This window comes from Gigantopelta aegis, chromosome 4 (genome assembly GCF_016097555.1).
Source record: "Gigantopelta aegis isolate Gae_Host chromosome 4, Gae_host_genome, whole genome shotgun sequence".
In the NCBI taxonomy this organism is placed as follows: domain Eukaryota; kingdom Metazoa; phylum Mollusca; class Gastropoda; order Neomphalida; family Peltospiridae; genus Gigantopelta; species Gigantopelta aegis.
The window spans coordinates 119,623,580-119,646,053 of NC_054702.1; the positions used below are offsets into that span (position 1 = coordinate 119,623,580).

General features: G+C 40.1%; 2 protein-coding genes across 2 annotated transcripts in view; both read right to left on the reverse strand.

Moving 5' to 3' along the window:
* Positions 1-333: 333 nt before the first annotated feature.
* LOC121370390 (WAP four-disulfide core domain protein 3-like) lies at positions 334-11,817 on the reverse strand. Its single transcript, XM_041495580.1, has 3 exons — positions 11,713-11,817; positions 7,814-7,891; positions 334-804 (listed from the first exon to the last, which is right to left on the reverse strand). Exons 2-3 carry the CDS (start codon positions 7,841-7,843, stop codon positions 505-507), a joined length of 330 nt encoding a protein of 109 aa, XP_041351514.1. The 5' UTR covers positions 7,844-7,891; positions 11,713-11,817; the 3' UTR covers positions 334-504.
* A 325-nt stretch (positions 11,818-12,142) lies between these two features.
* The window catches only part of LOC121370236 (papilin-like), a 36,381-nt gene continuing 26,049 nt past the window's right edge, over positions 12,143-22,474 (reverse strand). The window contains exons 5-6 of the mRNA XM_041495359.1: positions 12,889-13,056; positions 12,143-12,251 (exon numbers count right to left, since the gene is read on the reverse strand). Of these exons, the coding sequence (XP_041351293.1) occupies positions 12,154-12,251; positions 12,889-13,056 (266 nt within the window). The 3' untranslated portion in view covers positions 12,143-12,153. The remainder of the gene's footprint in view (positions 12,252-12,888; positions 13,057-22,474) is intronic.

The window sequence follows — 22,474 nt, forward strand, 5'->3', positions numbered from 1 at the left end:
TAAATTTATCACACGGTTTGAAAATGTCTTTATCACTATAGTAAGATTGAATAGGTATGTAATAGTGAGATATCCTCAACCTCCTTGATACTTGTATCTGGATATGTGAATGTATAAACTCACTCACTCTCACTCTCACTCACTCACTCACTCACTCACTCTCTCTCTCTCTCTCTCTCTCTCTCTCTCTCTCTCTCTCTCTCTCTCTCTCTCTCTCTCTGCCGAAATACGTTTTACTCACTCCAAATTGACAGTTTCCCCAATTTTTTTATATAATTTGTTGACTATAGTAATAAAACAAAGAATAGACAACAGAGCTGCATTTTTCTTTATTACGCAAATGATATGTCAACCATTGAAACTATTTATAAAAAGAAAACTATGAGGAAAAAAAGTTAATTTTTTTTTCTTTAAACGTTTAAACGTGTCTTATTTCCTAGTACTGGTATAACTTGAAGGAACACACCGAGCGGTTACATGTTTGACGCTAACATGGAGGCAGGTTTATTTGCCCATTTTACTGAACATGTTCATGAAAACCTTGACGAGTTTGTGAAACCACTTGCACATGAAGGCGGGGACACCGCGCGGACACTCTTGGGGCGAGGGTAACGACGGCGGGGGTAACGACGTCGGCGGTGGAGCGACAGGCTCCAAACATGCACGGCCACACCCCCTGGAACAACACTTCTGGGACCCGGAGCAGTCGCCATCACCGTGACACGTGACGTCACATGACCGTTTGCCCTTCAATGGCGGACATTGACCCAGACTTGACAACGCCCGGCTTCGTGGTAGTCGCACCTGCAATGACGTGTACATACATTCAGTCCAGGGCCAGTCCTCAACATATAATCTCCCGTGGGAATTTAATGAAGAAAGCAGGCAACATAAACCATTTTGAAACTTAAGCCTTGCAACTTAAAAAAACAAAACTTTGGTACCATTTCAAGGTCACATGTCGAGGTCAAAGATCAAGAATTGTTAAATTCAGCTTCAGAGGTTTGATAAATAATCAATCCAAGAAAAACATGTACATATTCAGTGAAATTAAAAATACATAATGTATTTATGTCTACCTTAAGATATTTACATATATTCATTTTTTTCCTGAGAACTTCAAGGTCACATGTCAAGGTCAAAGGTTAGAATTGTTAAATACAGCTTCAGGGGTTTGATAACGGAATCAATTCAAGAAAAACGTGTACATATTCAGTAAAATTAACAATACATAATGTATTTATGTTTATACTAAAATATTTACATATATCCATTATTCCTGACAACTTCAGTGGCACATGTCTGGGTCAAATGTCAAGAAAAGTTAAATACAGCTTCAAAGATTTGGTAATGGAACCAATCCAAGGAAAACATGTACATACTGTCTGAACTTACAGAGCTAACTGTGGCACTCACCAAATTCATCAATTGCAAATGTGAACATAATTTGGCAAATTTTATTTTCATTTGGCGAAATAATTAAGTGTAATAATTGATATTGAGTTAAAAAACAAACTGGGTTTCTTCTATTTTTTCATTGTTTGGTGAAGTTTTCTGTTCACCCACTGCTAATCCTGACTTAATAATACATAATGTATTTACTTCTATCCTAACATATGTACATATATCAATTTTTTCCTGACAACTTCAAGGTCATATTTCAAGGTCAAAAATGTTAAATACAGCTTTAGAGGTTTGATAACGGAATCAATCCAATTTTTTTTTACATATTGAGTGCACTTAATCATTCATAAAGTATTCACTTGTGTTCTAACATATTTACAGTGATACAAGTGGTTTGTAGAAATTATGTTACATTTGATTTCGTGGCTTACACCCAGATATATAGCACATATATTTGCAAGAATTGTTGTTTTGTGCCATTCAATGTAGTTAAACTATACTAACTGCTGACTTACAAATGTAGGTCACCCAGCTGTTCCAGTTCACAGCGACCTTGACCTTAGCATTCACACCTGTGCACGGATGAGCATTGGGTTTTAATAATAGTACTGATAAAAATACGTGTTTGGCCTGTATTTAATTAAATTGATATATGGGTAATTAAATTTCCATTCTATGCCTTTGCGGCAATCTGTTTAGTTTAAAGGAGCTTAATATTGTGTTTATATTGATGAACAAAAAACAATTATACGATGGTCCATGCCTTTCCCATCCCTAAGCGGAGTCATACAATTCAAATAGTAATTGTGGTCAATTCTTAAATGAATATTATCATTAAGCATGGCGATTACCTTGTTACAGATAAAAGATCTTTAAAAATTAGGATGATAAACGTTGGCAACCTGGAAATTTTCATATTAACATTAATTTATTTTATATTAAAATAGCATATGCTCTAATTAGGTTAGTGTTTTGAATCATCATTAACACAATTCAATTAAGATATAAGACTGAAAGCATTCTAAAATTATATAAATACCATGATTTTAGCATATCCTTAAGTTGACAATTTATATTTTAGGGAAATCTTAATTTTATTTACTCCCCCCCCCCCCCCCCCCCCCCCCCCCAATAATGATTTTCAGAAGGAAAAAACATTACACAGAGCATTACTGAGCTTTGTGTAACACTTTTTCTTTCCTTATGTTGTTAGTGGTTGTAACTATAAACTTGTTTAGCACAGATCTGGATCAAATGGTTTACACACCTTTCGAAAGTTCCCTCACATTTTAAATTGTAAACTTCATTTCTTTGACAGAACGTCTTGTTTTTGTTTTTTCTTGAATAATATCCTCTGTGAATTTTTTTGGTGAAAAGACAGATTAGGTTGATGTCACAAGCTTGATGAAATAAATATAGATTAAATATGTATTAGAAATGGGGGTTTCAAGTCCTAAAATGTTTGCATATGTGTCTAAATTGTTAATTTCAGTTTCAGTGTGTCTTTCCAGTAGCTGTAGATTGTGATGAACTCTCTCTTAACCGTAGGACAATCCTCATACCTAAAATGTTTGCCTATTCATCTGAAGTGTTAATTTCAGTTTCAGTGTGTCTTTCCAGTAGCTGTAGATTGTGATGAACTCTCTCTTAACCGTAGCACAATCCTCATACCTAAAATGTTTGCCTATTCATCTGAAGTGTTAATTTCAGTTTCAGTGTGTCTTTCCAGTAGCTGTAGATTGTGATGAACTCTCTCTTAACCGTAGCACAATCCTCATACCTAAAATGTTTGCCTATTCATCTGAAGTGTTAATTTCAGTTTCAGTGTGTCTTTCCAGTAGCTGTAGATTGTGATGAACTCTCTCTTAACCGTAGCACAATCCTCATACCTAAAATGTTTGCCTATTCATCTGAAGTGTTAATTTCAGTTTCAGTGTGTCTTTCCAGTAGCTGTAGATTGTGATGAACTCTCTCTTAACCGTAGCACAATCCTCATACCTAAAATGTTTGCCTATTCAACTGAAGTGTTAATTTCAGTTTCAGTGTGTCTTTCCAGTAGCTGTAGATTGTGATGAACTCTCTCTTAACCGTAGCACAATCCTCATACCTAAAATGTTTGCCTATTCATCTGAAGTGTTAATTTCAGTTTCAGTGTGTCTTTCCAGTAGCTGTAGGTTGTGATGAACTCTCTCTTAACCGTAGCACAATCCTCATACCTAAAATGTTTGCCTATTCATCTGAATTATTAATTTCAGTTTCAGCGTGTCTTTCCAGTAGCTGTAGATTGTGATGAACTCTCTCTTAACCGTAGCACAATCCTCATACCTAAAATGTTTGCCTATTCATCTGAAGTGTTAATTTCAGTTTCAGTGTGTCTTTCCAGTAGCTGTAGATTGTGATGAACTCTCTCTTAACCGTAGCACAATCCTCATACCTAAAATGTTTGCCTATTCATCTGAAGTGTTAATTTCAGTTTCAGTGTGTCTTTCCAGTAGCTGTAGATTGTGATGAACTCTCTCTTAACCGTAGCACAATCCTCATACCTAAAATGTTTGCCTATTCATCTGAAGTGTTAATTTCAGTTTCAGTGTGTCTTTCCAGTAGCTGTAGATTGTGATGAACTCTCTCTTAACCGTAGCACAATCCTCATACCTAAAATGTTTGCCTATTCATCTGAAGTGTTAATTTCAGTTTCAGTGTGTCTTTCCAGTAGCTGTAGATTGTGATGAACTCTCTCTTAACCGTAGTACAATCCTCATACCTAAAATGTGTTTGCCTATTCATCTGAAGTGTTAATTTCAGTTTCAGTGTGTCTTTCCAGTAGCTGTAGATTGTGATGAACTCTCTCTTAACCGTAGCACAATCCTCATACCTAAAATGTTTGCCTATTCATCTGAAGTGTTAATTTCAGTTTCAGTGTGTCTTTCCAGTAGCTGTAGATTGTGATGAACTCTCTCTTAACCGTAGCACAATCCTCATACCTAAAATGTTTGCCTATTCATCTGAAGTGTTAATTTCAGTTTCAGTGTGTCTTTCCAGTAGCTGTAGATTGTGATGAACTCTCTCTTAACCGTAGTACAATCCTCATACCTAAAATGTTTGCCTATTCATCTGAAGTGTTAATTTCAGTTTCAGTGTGTCTTTCCAGTAGCTGTAGATTGTGATGAACTCTCTCTTAACCGTAGCACAATCCTCATACCTAAAATATTTGCCTATTCATCTGAAGTGTTAATTTCAGTTTCAGTGTGTCTTTCCAGTAGCTGTAGATTGTGATGAACTCTCTCTTAACCGTAGCACAATCCTCATACCTAAAATGTTTGCCTATTCATCTGAAGTGTTAATTTCAGTTTCAGTGTGTCTTTCCAGTAGCTGTAGACTGTGATGAACTCTCTCTTAACCGTAGCACAATCCTCATACCTAAAATGTTTGCCTATTCATCTGAAGTGTTCATTTCAGTTTCAGTGTGTCTTTCCAGTAGCTGTAGATTGTGATGAAGACTATCTTAACTTTAGCACAACCCTCACACCGTAAAATGCTTCATTTTCATTAAATGCCAGCCAGTGCTCCACAATTTGTCTAACAAAGGCTGTAGTATGAGCCGTCTTGTTTGTGGGATGGTGCATATAAACGATCCCTTGCTGCTAATTGAAAGAAGTAGTCCACTGTGTGGCGGCAGAATATTTCCTTTCTTATTCTTTGTGTGGTCTTTAATCATATGTGCGACGCCACATGACCGAACATAAAATGTGTTGAGTGCATCGTTAAATAAAACATTTCTTCCTTCCTTCGTTTAAGTTTGAGGCAGCATAATAACTTGAAAGACAATGAAGACTATTAAGATAATCATTTTGACTAAAGACACCCAACCCAAATTTCTTCAAATACTGTACTTAATATCTACAGGTGCTTGTAATGTGTTTGTGTGGTAAGAATGCCTAAGTTTTGCTCCCCAACAAACTTTCTTTCTGACCCTGCTGTGCATTACTCTATATTTGTTTCCCATTTGATACGTTTTGACTGCATACAGTTTTGCATTACCACATATGTATCCTCATAATAACTAGCTTTTTCTGTAACATAACTTTGTGAAATAAATTCTTCTGATGTCTTTCTCTGACAAATTAGATATAACTGAAAAAAGATACCATTATCAGTACTACATAAAGTGGGGTCAGTCCACAGGACCCTCACATCGAATTAGTATTATTACCATCACATTCCGATATTACTTCAGGGCTAGGGGTAAGATTATCTTTGAAGAGTTTAAAACATTGAGCTGAGTGAACATACATGCGCTGTCCTTAAAGTTTCTCTCAGGTCTGTTACCTGCATTTACGTTATGGAAAAATTAAGGTAGAGTAAATTGTTAGAATTTTATAAATTAATACAGGTTATGTCTTGTGTGCTTTAAAAAAACAGTTACTGTGTTTAGACATGTACACTTTAATTATTAAGTATTGTTGTGATGTGATATTCCTAAAATCAAAGTTACACTGTTTGAATTCAGGATTCTAGTCATCACAAATATAATACTACAGCCTATTTCTGTAATGAAATTATTAATATTTGGATATGTTGCTCTTATGATCATTAACTATCAAACCTAGATGTGCACATATAACCAAACATGTAAAATATAGCGTATTTTAGGAAATGACTTTAACATGACCTTGAAACTGGATAAAATTAAATGCCACCTTTGTAATTTGTAATATTATGGTTAAAGTCTTATTAATTAAAATACAATATACACATCAGTTACAACCACAATTCCTCAAAATACAGTAAAACAGTGTAAATATATGAAAATATACCGGTATGCAAAATACAGAATTTTTGGTGCTATGACCGTGACCTTGAGATATGACCTTGAAACTATTTGGACAAAAATGGCACCAAAGCTTTTCAGAATGCTACTGTAATAAGCTTTAAAATGATATATATTGCCAACTTTCTTCATTAAATTCCCATGGAATTACAACTGGCCCTGAACTAATTAGCAGTGTCATAATTATCCTATATTATTCTTCAATTCAATGTTTATATATATATATATAATATGCCCGCCCCACCCCCCTTCCCTTTTGTGAGCAGTATATATACTCTTCAAAAAGTAGGGGAACCTGAAATATTAATGTTGATATCAACTATTAGTCCGAACATACGTTTTGACCAGAGACATCCTAGTAAAGAACGTTCAGGTCTGTTTATCAACACACCGAAACACATTCCATAGTTTGCACGTGCATCACGCAGTTGCCCCGTACACATGTGTGGGGTGTCATTCTCGATTTTGACAATTTCCAGGAAGGTCGATTAATCACTGTGGAACATTATTTCTTTCAATCTTTTTCATTCTGTTGATCATACAGTAGTTATTGTTTTGTTTTCCGTCATTTTTATCGTTTGAATTTCCGATTAACTGATAAAAACCCCGTCAACTTTTAAATTTCACTTTTGACCCCAATCGTCCTTCAAGATCTTTGGTGGTCATAAAACCTACTGTGATACTGAACTACCGGTTGTAATGTTTGCCCAATTAATTCACTATTATCATATAACCATGCCCCACAGCTAATATACCTTACAATTGTGGCAATTGTAAATTCTTATTAGAGTTCCCCTACTTTTTTTGAAGAGTGTATATATATATATATATATATATATATATATATATATATATATATATATATATATATATATATATATATATATATATATATATTTATTTCAACATTAACTTATACATAAATTACATGTCCACTGGATTTCATTGGTTTTAGCAAAATGAAAAATGTTTTAAGTCCCGCAATAAATGTAATGCCAGTCAGGGGTGGAGTAAAAAATAGTAGCTGCGATAAAGGTCTATGTGAGTTTTTTGTGTTGGTTTTTGTAAGGTATTTTTTAGAGGGAAGGGGAGGCATATTTTATTAAATTTGACATAACGATACAGGTGGAGAATTAAACATCACTGGAAATCAGCGTGAATATTTAACTATAATTCTAACTGCTATAAGTATATTATGATACACATTCCACATTCCAATTCAGTTTATTTTATTGTATGAATCTTTTAATTTTGAGTTTTAAAGCCCTCGGCAGGCGACTGAAAAGACTTCGTCTAAGTTGTTTTATTACTTTTGGTCTTAAACCATTCCGATGTAAACGTTTGTAGACCGTTTATCGCAGCCATACTATTATCTGATACGAAATATGTACGTTAGTCGCCAGAGTTTCAATCTCCTACGAATCTACTCATGATACTTTTGACAACTGTCAAGTATGCCCCCAACCTAACAAATAGCTTGGATATAGTCTAATTCAGGAAGGGACGTTACTCTTCGTGCGCATGTGCAGTTGAAATGTGAAATAGGTCTATTGTGGGATCTGACACAGATTTCCTACTTACGACACTGACAGGTTTGGCACCCAGATTCATCTATCACATACCCGGACATACAGAACCTACACTTGTAGACAGGACATACTGAAAACAAACAGGAATCAGAATTTACACTTGTAGACAGGATGTACTGAAAACATGAAACAGAATTTACACGTGTAGACAGGACATACTGAAAACATGAAACAGAGTTTACACTTGTAGACAGGACACACTGAAAACTTGTAGACAGGACATACTGAAAACATGATATAGAATTTACACTTGTAGACAGGACACACTGAAAACATGATACAGAATTTACACTTGTAGACAGGACATACTGAAAAGCAAACATGATACATAATTTACATTTGTAGACAGGACATACTGAAAACATGATGCAGAGTTTACACTTGTAGACAGGACACACTGAAAACTTGTAGACAGGACATACTGAAAACATGGTATAGAATTTACACTTGTAGACAGGACATACTGAAGACATGATACAGAATTTACACTTTTAGACAGGACATACTGAAAAGCAAACATGATACATAATTTACACTTGTAGACAGGACATACTAAAACATGATACAGAATTTACACTTGTAGACAGTATATACTGAAAACATGATACAGTTTACACTTGTAGACAGGACATACTGAAAACACAATACAGAATTTACACTTGTAGACAGGACATACTGAAAACTTGTAGACAGGACACACTGAAAACATGGTATAGAATTTACACTTGTAGACAGGATACACTGGAAATATGATACAGAATTTACACTTGTAGACAGGACACACTGAAAAGCAAACATGATACATAATTTACACTTTTAGACAGGACACACTGGAAATATGATAAAGAATTTACACGTGTAGACATGACATACTGAAAAGCAAACATGATACATAATTTACATTTGTAGACAGGACATACTGAAAACATGATTCAGAGTTTACACTTGTAGACAGGACACACTGAAAACTTGTAGACAGGACATACTGAAAACATGATATAGAGTTTACACTTGTAGACAAGACACACTGAAAAGCAAACATGATACATAATTTACATTTGTAGACAGGACATACTGAAAACATGATTCAGAGTTTACACTTGTAGACAGGACACACTGAAAACTTGTAGACAGGACATACTGAAAACATGATATAGAGTTTACACTTGTAGACAAGACACACTGAAAAGCAAACATGATACATAATTTACATTTGTAGACAGGACATACTGAAAACATGATTTAGAGTTTACACTTGTAGACAGGACACACTGAAAACTTGTAGACAGGACATACTGAAAACATGATATAGAATTTACACTTGTAGACAGGACACACTGGAAACATGATACAGAATTTACACTTGTAGACAGGACACACTGAAAACATGATAAAAAATTTACACTTGTAGACAGGGCATACTGAAAAGCAAACATGATACATAATTTATACTTGTAGACAGGACATACTGAAAAGCAAACATGTTACATAATTTACACTTGTAGACAGGACATACTGAAAAGCAAACATGATACAGAATTTACACTGTACAGGACAGAGAAAACACGATACACAATTTACACTTGTAGACAAAGGTGTATGGGTTCCCATTTTGTTTTTGAAGGGGGGGGGGGGGGAGGTGGTGACAAGCTGTCTTTTGCCCGAATTAAACGAAAATGTCCGAATATGAATAACAACATTTATTCATATTAGCATTCTACCGAACAGCTATATAGTCTTACAAACGAATTACTACGCATTTTACTAATTTTGAGAGTAGAATGATGGAAATACATAGTAAAAAGGTCCCAGGTTAGCATATTTCACAGAAATATCTGTATAACAGACAGACAGACAAAGAGATATACATTAGAAGAAGTTTGCTGACGTGGCGGTCTATTTTTTGATTAAAAAATCATTTGTGACGCGCATCCGTCTAAATATAGGCTGGTTATCCGACTGTCTGTGACCGAGCCGGACTAGACCATTACAGAGAAGGGGTGTAATCATACAATATTTACCTGTGCACTACAGGACAATACTGCTGCACGTTGACACTCGGAGTTGATTGTTTGTGTAACAGGGACGTTTTAATCTGTACATAATGTTTTATTTTGTTTATTTCAGTTTACAATTAGTTTGTTCTTTCTTTCAGACTGACATGCAAACTGAAATAATTATAGTTCACCCGACTCTTGCACACACTTCACTATCGTTCGCGTCACGGCAATCAGCACCTACGTTTTCGCAATAACTTTACTTCTAAAAAAAAAAAAAATCGCTCCTATTTTTTTAATTTTTGAAATAATTTAATTTAAATTAAAAGAAACAATAGTTCTTTTTTAAAATTTCCAAAACCTTTTTCCTTTTTTGACTATATGTCGTCCCAAACTAAAATAATCAAGAAAAAACAACAACACGGATTTGTTTTTAACGAAATTTATGGTATAATAGTATATCTTTACTCCTTTGCAATAAATAAAGAATTCATTACAACGTATTAAAATTTGTCAATTTAGGAGGGTTGAGTTTCATGAATTTCACACAAAATGTCAAATATCGCGTTTTCGTCAAAATCTTCAAAACACAACCGCCTTAAATTGTAAGATATGTCTACAACATAGTAATTTTAATTGAAGTTTGTGGTTGCAATGGTTATGAAAATGACCGTGGAAAATTGGTCAAAAATCGAAAATTGTCTAAAAAAAAAAAATTTTCTTTCGCTATTTTTTAAATTTTTGAAATAATTTTATTTAAATTGTTTTTGTTATTTCCAAAACGTCGATCCAAACTAAAATAATAAAGGAAAAAACCCTACTCAAGACTGCTAGTGGTATAGGCCCACAAAATGCATAGAACACACAACTCATCCACCCCTTGCATCAGCAGCAATGGTACAGCCCACGCATGTCAGATGTTTACCGGACAAAAGACACACAAAAAACACCTTCGTGTCGTTTATAAGACAAAAATTACAAATATTACACATTTAGCATAATCTACAATCAAGGCCAAAGTCATAAGAGCCCATAAAATTGAGAAATTGATACATTTGTTTACAAACTTTGACGTTTTCACTAAGGTCGCAACAGCAGATATATGGAGTGCGCATGCGCTTAGAGTAAGAAAGTTCGTAAACTTCACTTTTTTCAATTAAAAAATGACGGATTATAATCTGCACCAATCAAAAAAATATTTACACTGATAGCTCGGCAAGTATCTCAGGCATTAATTGGCTAGCGAACTGGGATGAAACCGCCTCCTGTCAAAATGCTTGACACGGGGAATCCCTTCGAGTCCCCGATTTTAGCAGGGAATCCTCAAGCTTTTCCATTAGGAATGAAATTTAAACGATTTAAAAACATGAAAAATGACGGTGGAAAAATCAATCAGAAAAATATAACAAAACTATTTTCTGGTAGAAAAATGGTTAAAGTTCCATATTCTGAGCGAACTGGCTCGCGATCGCCGTTTTATTAAAATAAAAAATGGTGTTGACAGTGAAAAAGCCAGTGTTAAAACGTTACTTAACCATTGAATTTAATTAGGTCAGCGCTCAGTGAGCAAACTTCTTCTTATGTAGATCGATCGATAGACAGACAGACAGACAGACATACAGACATATAGACAGATAGATAGATCGACAGACAGACAGACAAACAGACATATATATATATATATATATATATATATATATATATATATATATATATATATATATATATATATATATATCAATAGACAGACAGACAGATACATAGATATATAGATAGACAGACAGACATACAGACAGACAGATATATAGATAGATCAATAGACAGACAGATATATAGATAGATCGATAGACAGACAGACATACAGACATACAGATATACAAATGGGAGTACCTACCGCACGTGGCCCTCTGTCTGCAATTTCCTCTCGAACACCTCTCGTCTGCTACAACCAGACACTTCTGACGTGATCCACATCTGGCCCACTGTGTTAAACAATCGCAGTTAACATACAGTTAACATATCATTAACATATAATTAACATATAATGGTCAACTTTAAATATTCATTATTTAAGTAGGTTCGAATCCCGACAGAACACACTGTGTTTTATTACATGTGTGTTTTAACAATAATGGAAAAGTTGAATGTTGTCGTCCATCAAGAAAACCCATGTCATCTTAAATATAAGACATAAAGTTTGGACAAAACAAAATATTATCACACTGAAAAGGTATGTCTACACAAGGGATGTTTTGATAAATCAACTGCTCCCATCAGTCAGATACTGAGTTCATGTTGAAGTAACATCTAAAGTGGTGTACCGTCTCCAAACAAACTAGTCAGACGCCCAATATCGTGCACACAACCGTCTCGCCCCGTCATCTGATTTGACCCACGTCATACTTACAGTGCACGGACTTGCTGTTTTATTACCTGAAAACGATAAATACAATAAACGTGTAGCACATTTTACCATTCACACGACTACACATTATAATAAAGTATTAAAACCTTTTCACGTTATGTACACTACAACAAATTGTATATCAGAGAGAACAATCTACTGAATGCTTAGATTCAGTTGGCGGATTACTGGAATGGATAATTACTGAATGCTTAGATTCAGTTGGCTGATTACTGGAATGGATACTTATGAATGTTTAGATTCAGTTGGCTGATTACTGGAATGGATACTTACTGAATGCTTAGATTCAGTTGGCTGATTACTGGAATGGATACTTACTGAATGCTTAGATTCAGTTGGCTGATTACTGGAATGGATACTTACTGAATGCTTAGATTCAGTTGACCGATTACTGAAATGGATAATTACTGAATGCTTAGATTCTGTTGACCTATTACTGAAATGGATAATTACTGAATGCTTAGATTCTGTTGACCGATTACTGAAATGGATAATTATTGAATGCTTAGATTCTGTTGACCGATTACTGAAATGGATAATTACTGAATGCTTAGATTCAGTTGACTGATTACTGGAATGGATAATCTATTGAATATCAAAATTCAGTTCACTAATTACAGGAATGGATAATAGACTGGTACTGACACTGATTGTAGCAGCGTGTGGCCGTTGGAAACCGGTTATCGTTTCCAAGGCAACCCCCAAACACGAACTTCTCGCACCGTCTGGAGGTGGCGTTGTAGAACCAGGACGGGAAGAACGCCTCACACGGGCCTGGTGCTGGCGCCGCCTGGCACTTCGCGCTGCTCGAGTCTGTGCAAACAAAGCATCAGTACAGTTGTCATAGCAACAGAACTATACAAGACATGAATAAGTTCCATTACACACGGCAGTCACAAAACTACTTACAATATTAAGCTGATAACAAATATCATTATCACAAAACTACTTACAATATTAAGCTGATTACAAATGTCATTATCACAAAACTACTTACAATATTAAGCTGATTACAAATGTCATTATCACAAAACTACTTACAATATTAAGCTGATTACAAACATCATTATCAAAAAAATACTTACAATATTAAGCTGATGACAAATATCATTATCACAAAACTACTTACAATATTAAGCTGATGACAAATATCATTATCACAAAAGTACTTACAATATTAAGCTGATTACAAATATCATTATCACAAAACTACTTACAATATTAAGCTGTTTACAAATATCATTATCACAAAACTACTTACAATATTAAGCTTATAAATATCATTATCACAAAACTACTTACAATATTAAGCTGATTACAGATATCATTATCACAAAACTACTTACAATATTAAGCTGATAACAGATATCATTATCACAAAACTACTTACAATATTAAGCTGATAACAAATATCATTATCACAAAACTTACAATATTAAGCTGTTTACAGATATCATTATCACAAAACTACTTACAATATTAACCTGATAACAAATATCATTATCACAAAACTACTTACAATATTAAGCTGATTACAAATATCATTATCATAAAACTATACCGAGTCAAATTAAAAACTTCACAATCTAAAATTTGAATAAAGTCAATGAGTGTTGAAAGCAGGTATTTTTCAGGAATAAATATTGTAATGGCAATGTCTACACTCCATTTGAAGCCCATCACAGCCCACGTGACTCGATCCATTGCACGTGCACAGCACCACTGAGGTAAAAGTAGTTTTGCACGTGCCGCTGGTCGCGTGAATATAATAGCACACGTGTTTTAATCGTTACTTGCTCACTGTAGTCTGACAACTCCAAAAACCACATTAAAACGATATTTGTTTCGATGCCACGCCTCAAAAATATGTCGTGTGAACGTGCCATCGGCATGTTGCACGCGAGAACGTCAGTAGTTGACATTGCAAAAGCATTGGTTTGCAGTCGACGGGCAATTTATGATCTGCGGACACGAGTACAACAAACGGGCACCACAGCTAATCATCCCCGATCGGGTAGACCACGTATGACGTCACAGGCAGATGACCGTCATATTGTGTTACGTCACCTCCGAAACCGTTTCATGACAGCTACAGCAACCAGTAATGAACTTTTCAGACGTCGGGTGTTCACGCAAACGATCCGAAATCGGCTGCGAACCGCTCACCTCCACGCACGGCGCCCATATGTTGGACCCATTTTGACCCAATTTCATCGACGTCAACGTCAAATGTGGGCACCACGCCACTTGCGATGGACTCGGAGGGAATGGAATAGAGTCGTGTTTAGCGATGAATCAAGATTCACACTGCGATTTGCCGATGGTAGGCAGAGGGTTTGGAGACGACGTGGTGAATGTCATGCTCAGTGTTGTGCCAGTGAAGTTGACAGATTTGGAGGCGGAAGTATAATGGTTTAGGGTGCTTTCTGTGGAAATGGACGTTCTCGACTTCTTGTCATCCGTGGCAACCTCAACGCTGCTGCATACCGTGACCAGGTGCTGGCCCAGGAACTTGTGCTCTTCATGAACGCGGGCATCAATGTCATGGATTGACCTTCAAGGTCACCCGACATCGAGCACGTCTGGGAAGTGCTGGGAAGACGCCTGCGCATTCTCAGGAACCCTCCACAGTGCCTCATTAGTGGAACACTGGCGCCGTATCCCTAATGCAGTCTTTACACGCATCAGGCAGTCAATGAGGAGGCGTTGCCTTGCAGTTGTGGGTATACATGGAGGGTATACGCGATACTCAAACTGTGATTTCATCAGACGACCTTACCATTTTGACTGTGTGATTTTAACGAATGCTGTAGGCGCATCGAACAGATTTTTGACTCAACATTTAGTCCAAATCTACTTACAATATTAAGCTGATGACAAATATCATTATCACAAAACTACTTACAATACCAGCTTTCTGATTACAGAATGCAGATGCGGATGTCCTTAGCAGACAGACTTTTGCATATGTAGTCAAAGCAGTTTGTCAGGCAGCAGTAGCAGCAGTTCCACTAGTTGACAGTGTATCAAGCCAGAGTATAACTCATTCGGCTGGTGAGAATGTATGTCTTGGTGATACATTTAACTGTGTGGACTGGATTGCTGGGCAGAGTAAAAACCAAGCCATTGCCAGAGTCATACAGATGGTCCGCCATAGTTTCTTGCACAGGGGAGAAGGTATACGTAGAGAGATGCCAGCAGTACAGAAATACCTTAGACAGTGGAAACATCTTGAGTTGGTAGATTGTATTTTATACAGGAATGTTGTTTTGGATGGCCAGAAGGTGAAACAGTTGGTGTTGCCAGAATTACGTAGACAGTCAGCAATGAAAGGAATAATTATTGAAGATGACGATTGTCATCAAGGTGAAGAGAAGACGCTATTGTTAGCCAAGCAGATATTCTATTGGCCATGACTTGAGAAGGACATAGACAGAAAGGTGCAGCACTGTGGTCAGTGTATTAGACGGAAGACAATTGGAGAACATTCTAGTGATTACTGATAATTTTACTCGTTACGCCCAGGCGATACCATGTCGGAACCAGACAGCACATACCACAGCCAAAGCTTTGTATGAACATTTCATCTTGTTTTACAGTTTTCCAGAACAGCTTCATAGTGACCAAGGTAGAAATTTTGAGAGTAAGGTCATCAAGGAACTCTGTAAACTTGCTAATGTACAAAAGACCAGAACTACACCCTACCATTCGATGGCAAATGGCTCAGATGAGAGATTTAATCAGACATTACTCAAGATGCTTACCACATTGGATGAAGAAAAGAAGGTAGACCGGAAATCATACGTTGCTCCGTTGGTTCATGCATACAATTCTACAAAAAGCAATGCCACAGGATACTCACCACATTTTTTGATGTTTGGGTGGAATCCTAGACTTTCTGTAGATGTTTTCCTGGGTACAGAGTGGCAGACTGAAGGTGCTCCAAGATCACAGCTCCTATGTACAGCAGTTGAAGGGTAGGATGGAGTATGCCTACAGAGCAGCTGCAGACCAAGCTAACAGGTATTCAGACCAGAATAATGAGAGGTATGACAGAAGAGTGTAAAAGTCAAAGTTGGTGGTTGGTGACAGAGTGTTTGTAAGAAAGGTTGGATTCAAGGGAAAACAGAAACTGGCTGATAGATGGGAGCAGGAACCCTATTTGGTAACTCACATTCCAATATGCTTCACCGGAAGATGTTATTACTCTTCAATTAGAAAATTTGTTTCTAATTTTCATTATTATTCATACTTACCTAGTGCTAGCACAACAAATATGCTATTCAACCTGAGTCATACCTACACACTGCAGAATTCTCTCCCTTGCCAGATATGCGCAATGCTATCCTTGCACGGGCTACCTGTAACTTCATTCTCGGTTCAAAGTCCACCCACCGAGGGAAAGCCTCATAGGGGTGGGTGGGAGGTATAGTTTGTTGTGCTAGCACTAGGTAAGTATGAATAATAATGAAAATTAGAAACAAATTTTCTAATAGTCTTATTCAACTTACTGTGCTAGCACAACAAATATGCTATAACGGACGTGCAATGACACCGTTAGAGCACATGAATTCAACATTAATGGGAGGAGGTAAGAAAATAGAGGACTTACCCGTACCCAAAAAGCTCCTTTGAAGTAATGACATGGAGATAGGACGAACCACGACATACGGTAACAAGGAGTCAAAAAACTTTTGGGAATAAAAAGGGGCTTCCCAAAAGAAAAACTCATCCCCATGAAAGGGAGGAAAAACATCTCACCAGGGAGAGGAAACGGTAGACAACACTACAAAAAAACCCCATCCCTCAGAAAAGAGTGGAGTGTTAAACATGTCCAAAGCGTGAATCGATGGCAGTCGGACGGAAAAGAGGTCGACCCCTTTCCGTTGCCCTGCGCACAGACACGACGTGTTGAGCCGCAATGACTGTCTGGATCCTACGCGTACCGTCAGGACCAACCGCCATATCCCGGAAATAGAAACAGTCAAAAGTGTGCCGTCCTTTCCAAACCCCTGCATTCATGACCTTTATAATATCTAAAGAGTCATGAAAATTCAGGGAAGCAGAAATGGCTCGGATCTCATGTGGTTTAACAGAGAAATTCCGTAACACATGATCACCCGCCATCTCATATGCTAGCTTGATGGTACCTGCTATCCATCGAGACAAAGCATTTTTTGTGACATCACCCGGCCTAATGGTATAAGAAATAAACAATCTCTTTTTACCCTGCCGCCGGTTTTTCGTACGCTGCAAATAATACTTCAATGCTCTCACCGGGCAAAGAAGTCTATCCGAGTTATCAGATGACAGTGTACGAGATAAACTGTGAATGACAGTAGGTGGAAACTCTTCCCCTGGAGACTGGTTTTTAGCAACAAAGATAGGGTCGGTACGTAAAGTGACAGACCCGTCCGAATTGTAATCAACCAAGTCATGCAAAAAAGCATGTATCTCACTGATCCGACGACAAGCTGCCAGTGAAACCAGAAACAGAGTCTTCCACGTCAAGGCACGAAGACTAGCAAACCTCAACGGCTCATAAGGCGCACCCTTAAGAGCATGTAACACCAGAAAGACATTCCATTTCGGAATAATGGAAGGTCGTTCAACCGTGGATTGTATTGATTTAAGTAAATCATGCAACACCAAGTTGGTAGAAAAGTCACGACATCCACACTGTTTAAGAGTAGTGAAAATCACAGCTCTGTGACTTTTCACTGTCGTGACTTTAAGTTTCCTTTCTTGGACCAACGCCAGAAAGTACTCCGCTAAATCGTTGACAGTAGGCGATAAGGGATCGAAATCCCGTGCGTTCGCCCAACGAACCCACATACGCCAGTGACACTGATAAACCGACTCGGTAGATTTGCGCTTTGCTGAAGAGACGAGTTGTGCAATTCTTGTCGAAAAACCGCTGCGTCGCAAGGAAGCCCTGATAACCTCCACGCGTGAAACCGGAAGACCTCCGGCTTCGGATGCCACACCGTCTGACTCAGTCGCTGGCTGAGTAGATCGGACAACACTGGTAATCGGAACGGGACTGCCACTAACAGTGACAGGAGCTGTGGAAACCAGGGCTGCGCCACCCACAGAGGAGATATCAACGTCACGTGACAAGGTTCCTGGACCACTTTGGTCAACACCTTGCCGAGTAAGACAGGAGGAGGGAAGGCATAAAAATCCAGTCCCGTCCAATCCATACTTAACGCGTCGTACTCCAACGCCAATGTGTCCGGTACCGGGGACACGAACACCGGCAATTGGTTGTTCAACCGTGTGGCAAACATGTCCACCTGTGGACTGCCCCACACCCGAAGAACCGCTGCGACCACCCCTTTGTTCAACATCCACTCCGTCTGAACAGGGGTATGTCGACTGAGGGCATCTGCTAACACATTCACTGATGAAGGAATGTGTTTCGCCCACAGAGTGGTCCCTAGTTGGTCGCAGAATTCCAAAATCGCAAGAGCTTTGTGACACAAAGTCTCCGATTTGGTTCCACCCCAACGATTGAGATATGCCACTACCGACGTATTGTCGCATCTCAACAGAATTCGACGGTGTCGAAGAACACACCGGAAATGAAGACAGGCACGATGCACTGCCTCCATCTCCAAACAGTTGATATGAAACTTCCTCTCAGAGAGATTCCATACCCCTGAAATGTGTTGATCCAACAGATGCGCCCCGTACCCGTCCAGCGACGCATCCGTGAACAGGATCAGATCCGGAGCAGGGGGGGCAACGGAACCGATAGGGACATGCACTTGTCCGACAGGCACTCCTGTATCGGATGAGTGAACCATGGGCCCAGAGGCACTGTCGTGTCCCAATTGTGACCGTCCCACCATGGGGACAAATGCCACTGGAGTGGTCGTTTGAATAGTCTGAACCGCACGATCAACGAGGCCAGAGATTCGAGGTGGCCCAACACCACGTGGAGAGATCGTACCGTAGTACTTTGCTCCCCCATCAAACGTCGCGCCGACGTTTGGAAATTGTGGATACGCGCATCGGTGGGATGAACCGACGCTACCACAAGATCGAAGACCACTCCGAGATATGTGAAAATCTGAGCCGGCGTTAACTCCGATTTCACCCAATTGGGAATAAAACCCAATTGGAGGATCGTGTCCAAAACCAACCCGACATTGGTCTGACACTCCTGTTGCGACGAAGCTGGGATCAACCAATCGTCCAGATAGGTATGCATTCGAACCCCTAACAAATGAACATGACCTACCACCGCTTTTACCACACGTGTAAAAGCATGGGGACTCGTCGCCAAACCGAACGGGAGCACACGAAACTCGTACGCTTTCCCGTCGAACAGGAAGCGCAGAAACTTCCAAAACGCCTTGTGCACCGGGACATGGAGGTATGCGTCTTTCAGATCGATCGACGCAGCCCACTCCCCAATTTGAAGCAGGTTCCGGACCGAATGAACCGTTTCCATTTTTATGGAAGCAACATCGACGTAGACGTTCAGTGGTTTCAAATTTAGGATTGGTCTCCATTCCCCATTTTTCTTCCGGGCGAAGAAAAGATGAGAATAAAATCCCGGAGTGTCCAGACTGACTCTCTGGATGGCCCCTTTGTCGAGAAACTCGGCAATCATACTCTCCACTAAAATGCGCCGATCCGAGGACGGTAACGGCGGCATTCTCGGAGTGGAAGTAAGAGGGAGGCTCAAAGAAAAGGGTATTTTGTAACCCTGTCGAACGACCGACAGAACCCAGGGGTCGAGACCAGGCAGCTTGCACCAATTTCGAAGGAAATGGCGGAGCCTGCCCCCCACGGGTATGGTTGCTAACGGTACCTCCGAAAGCAACTGCCGATCGTTCACGTACCCTCACCCCAACCGCTTACCACCCGTAGGCGCAACGCCTTTGGTGGACTGAGAACGGAACGCAGTACGACGTTTGCGTCCTCGCTTAGCGGAAGACGGGTTGTTACCTGGTTGCCTCCTAGTGTCAGGAACCCTAGGGATCTGAGCCGACTGTAAAAAAGCAGCCTTTTTTACAGGAGGAGGCTTGAACCCCGAAAACGTGGACCGACGTTTACCAGAGGTTGAGGATCAAGTGTTCGGGACTGGTCGCGACAAATCCTTGTCTAGGACAATATTAAAATCGGGACCGAAAAGTAAATTTTCCCGTACCGAACGTGTACGAAAAAACGTCTTCGCAACGTTTGACGCACTCAAACCCGCCAGGTAATGGTCACGCCGTAACAAAAGACTGTTCGCAAACAATAGGCCAGATAACTGAGCGATATGCTTAGAGGCTTTTGACGCAGCCTCCAAACAGCCTTTCGCCATCGCGGGAAGGCTCTCGACAGCCTTATCCAAGCCAAATAGGAACGTACCTAAATGGTTATTAACCTGGAACATCGACTTAGCCAGCCGTTCGAATGATTCCAGATCCGCGATTGGCAATGACACATGCGGCGATGGGGAACAAGCGGCTCGGACACTAGCGGGAACGACCGCCAGATGCTCGAGAAAATCCGCCACCAACGTCTCATAGGAGTCGGCACGAAAAATGCGCGCTCCCGTTAAGATTTTCCCCGTAGGCAGTGCCGTTGGGTACTCATCAACACCCACTCCCAGGATACGATCACTATCAGTGATCAACACATCAATGTCACAAAGTGAACTGTGCGCCTCCTGTGCAAGTGGTAAACCCGACTCCTCACGAGGAGTGACCAAATTCTAAGAACGGTTCCCGAAGGAGACACCCTTGAATGGAGGCTGGGCCTCAACCTGAGGTATAGCGTCCCCGCATACCTGTCGGACCTGGTCCCTGACAAAAGCCAGAACCGCCGGATAATCGCACTCCTCCTCTACCTCCGAACCGAAGTGAGAGAGAGCTGGGTCAGCGACAGAATCCGGTCCAACCGACGCTTCCTCTGAAGCCAGGTCACTGTCCACTGGATCCCGAAGATCGATATGGACTCCTCCCCCTAATCGAGACGCCCCTGGGGCAGCGTCTCCCGAGACGGAAACAATAGGAACCGAACGACAATCCCTAACTGCATCGTCAAACTGCTGTCGAGACGCAGTTTCTGCTTGTTTTGGCGGAAAACCAGGGGGGGGGGGGGAATGGGAGCCGCACCCGACGGTCCCGTCTGCGAAAGCAATGATCCCAACTGAGGCGAAGCGTTCAAAAATTCCACAAAACTCCGAAACAACGTTTCCTAAAAGCCTAACGGTCGTTCCTGCGCCAAGTGCGGAACGGTCGGAGTTTGCGGCCACAGAGTACCCCCAGCCGAGGGGTATCTGCGCGAACCTCGTCCTCTATCGAGTAAAGTCGAAGAGGTAGGGACCAAAGACGGTGCAAACTGTGAGGAGATGTCCGTTGCTACTGAAGTCACCGGACCCTTGGGGTAAACATATGCAAACGGAGGACCCAAACGGGATGAGTCCTCCACCCAACGGTAAACATCGGTTGGGATGCCATCAGAGACGGATCCCGGCATCGGAACAACTGGCTCAGTTCGAAGCAAACTGGCAGAACTCTCCTCGGGCCTTGAGAATGCTGAGGTGCCGAAGCGACTGTCAGCAATCAAAGGCAAAGTCGGGGCCACCTGCTCTGCGGACGAAGCAGTGGACCTATGCACAACGGAGTGCATGTGCTCGGTAACCGATGAAGTCGTCAAAACCGGTGCCGCGACAACTCCACCCTGCCCTCCTTCTGTTTGTAAAGGTAACCGTAACGACGATGGCGACGCCCGCGACGAAGCCACACAAACAGAAGAAGGCGCCGTCACTAACGAAGACGGCTCACGTACCACGGTCACAATAGGAGCCCGGGGGGGGGCGCTCCCGAAGTATCTGTAACTGTACTCGTAACACGGATCGAAGAAGAAACACCCTTGTGTTTCCCCCCTTTCCGGACACTTTTCGAAGTGTCTACAGACTTATGGGACCTACCCACTAAGTCCGACTTGCAGACTACTGCCGAAGCAGACGACAAGATTTTGCTGGTACCCGAAACCTGAGTCTGCGAACCGAACCGAACCCACTGGTCAGGAGACCATGTGGCGCAGATCTCACACTGACGGTCTTGAGAACAAGACCGACAGTCCGGACACAACACGTGTGTGTCTTTACGTCGTAAAGGAAATGGACAACCATCTCGCGCACAAACTTTCCGTGCGCTAGCTGTCAACGAACTCGCGTCGGACATGGTAAATTCAACACAGAATTCCCAACTACCAACCGTATGTC

Excerpts from the sequence above, each read along its gene's own strand:
- LOC121370390 (XM_041495580.1), bottom strand. The coding sequence starts at position 7,843 with ATGAATCTGGGTGCCAAACCTGTCAGTGTC. Across the intron at positions 805-7,813 it reads GTGCCAAACCTGTCAGTGTC|GTGCGACTACCACGAAGCCG; the intron begins GTAAGTAGGAAA and ends ACGTCATTGCAG.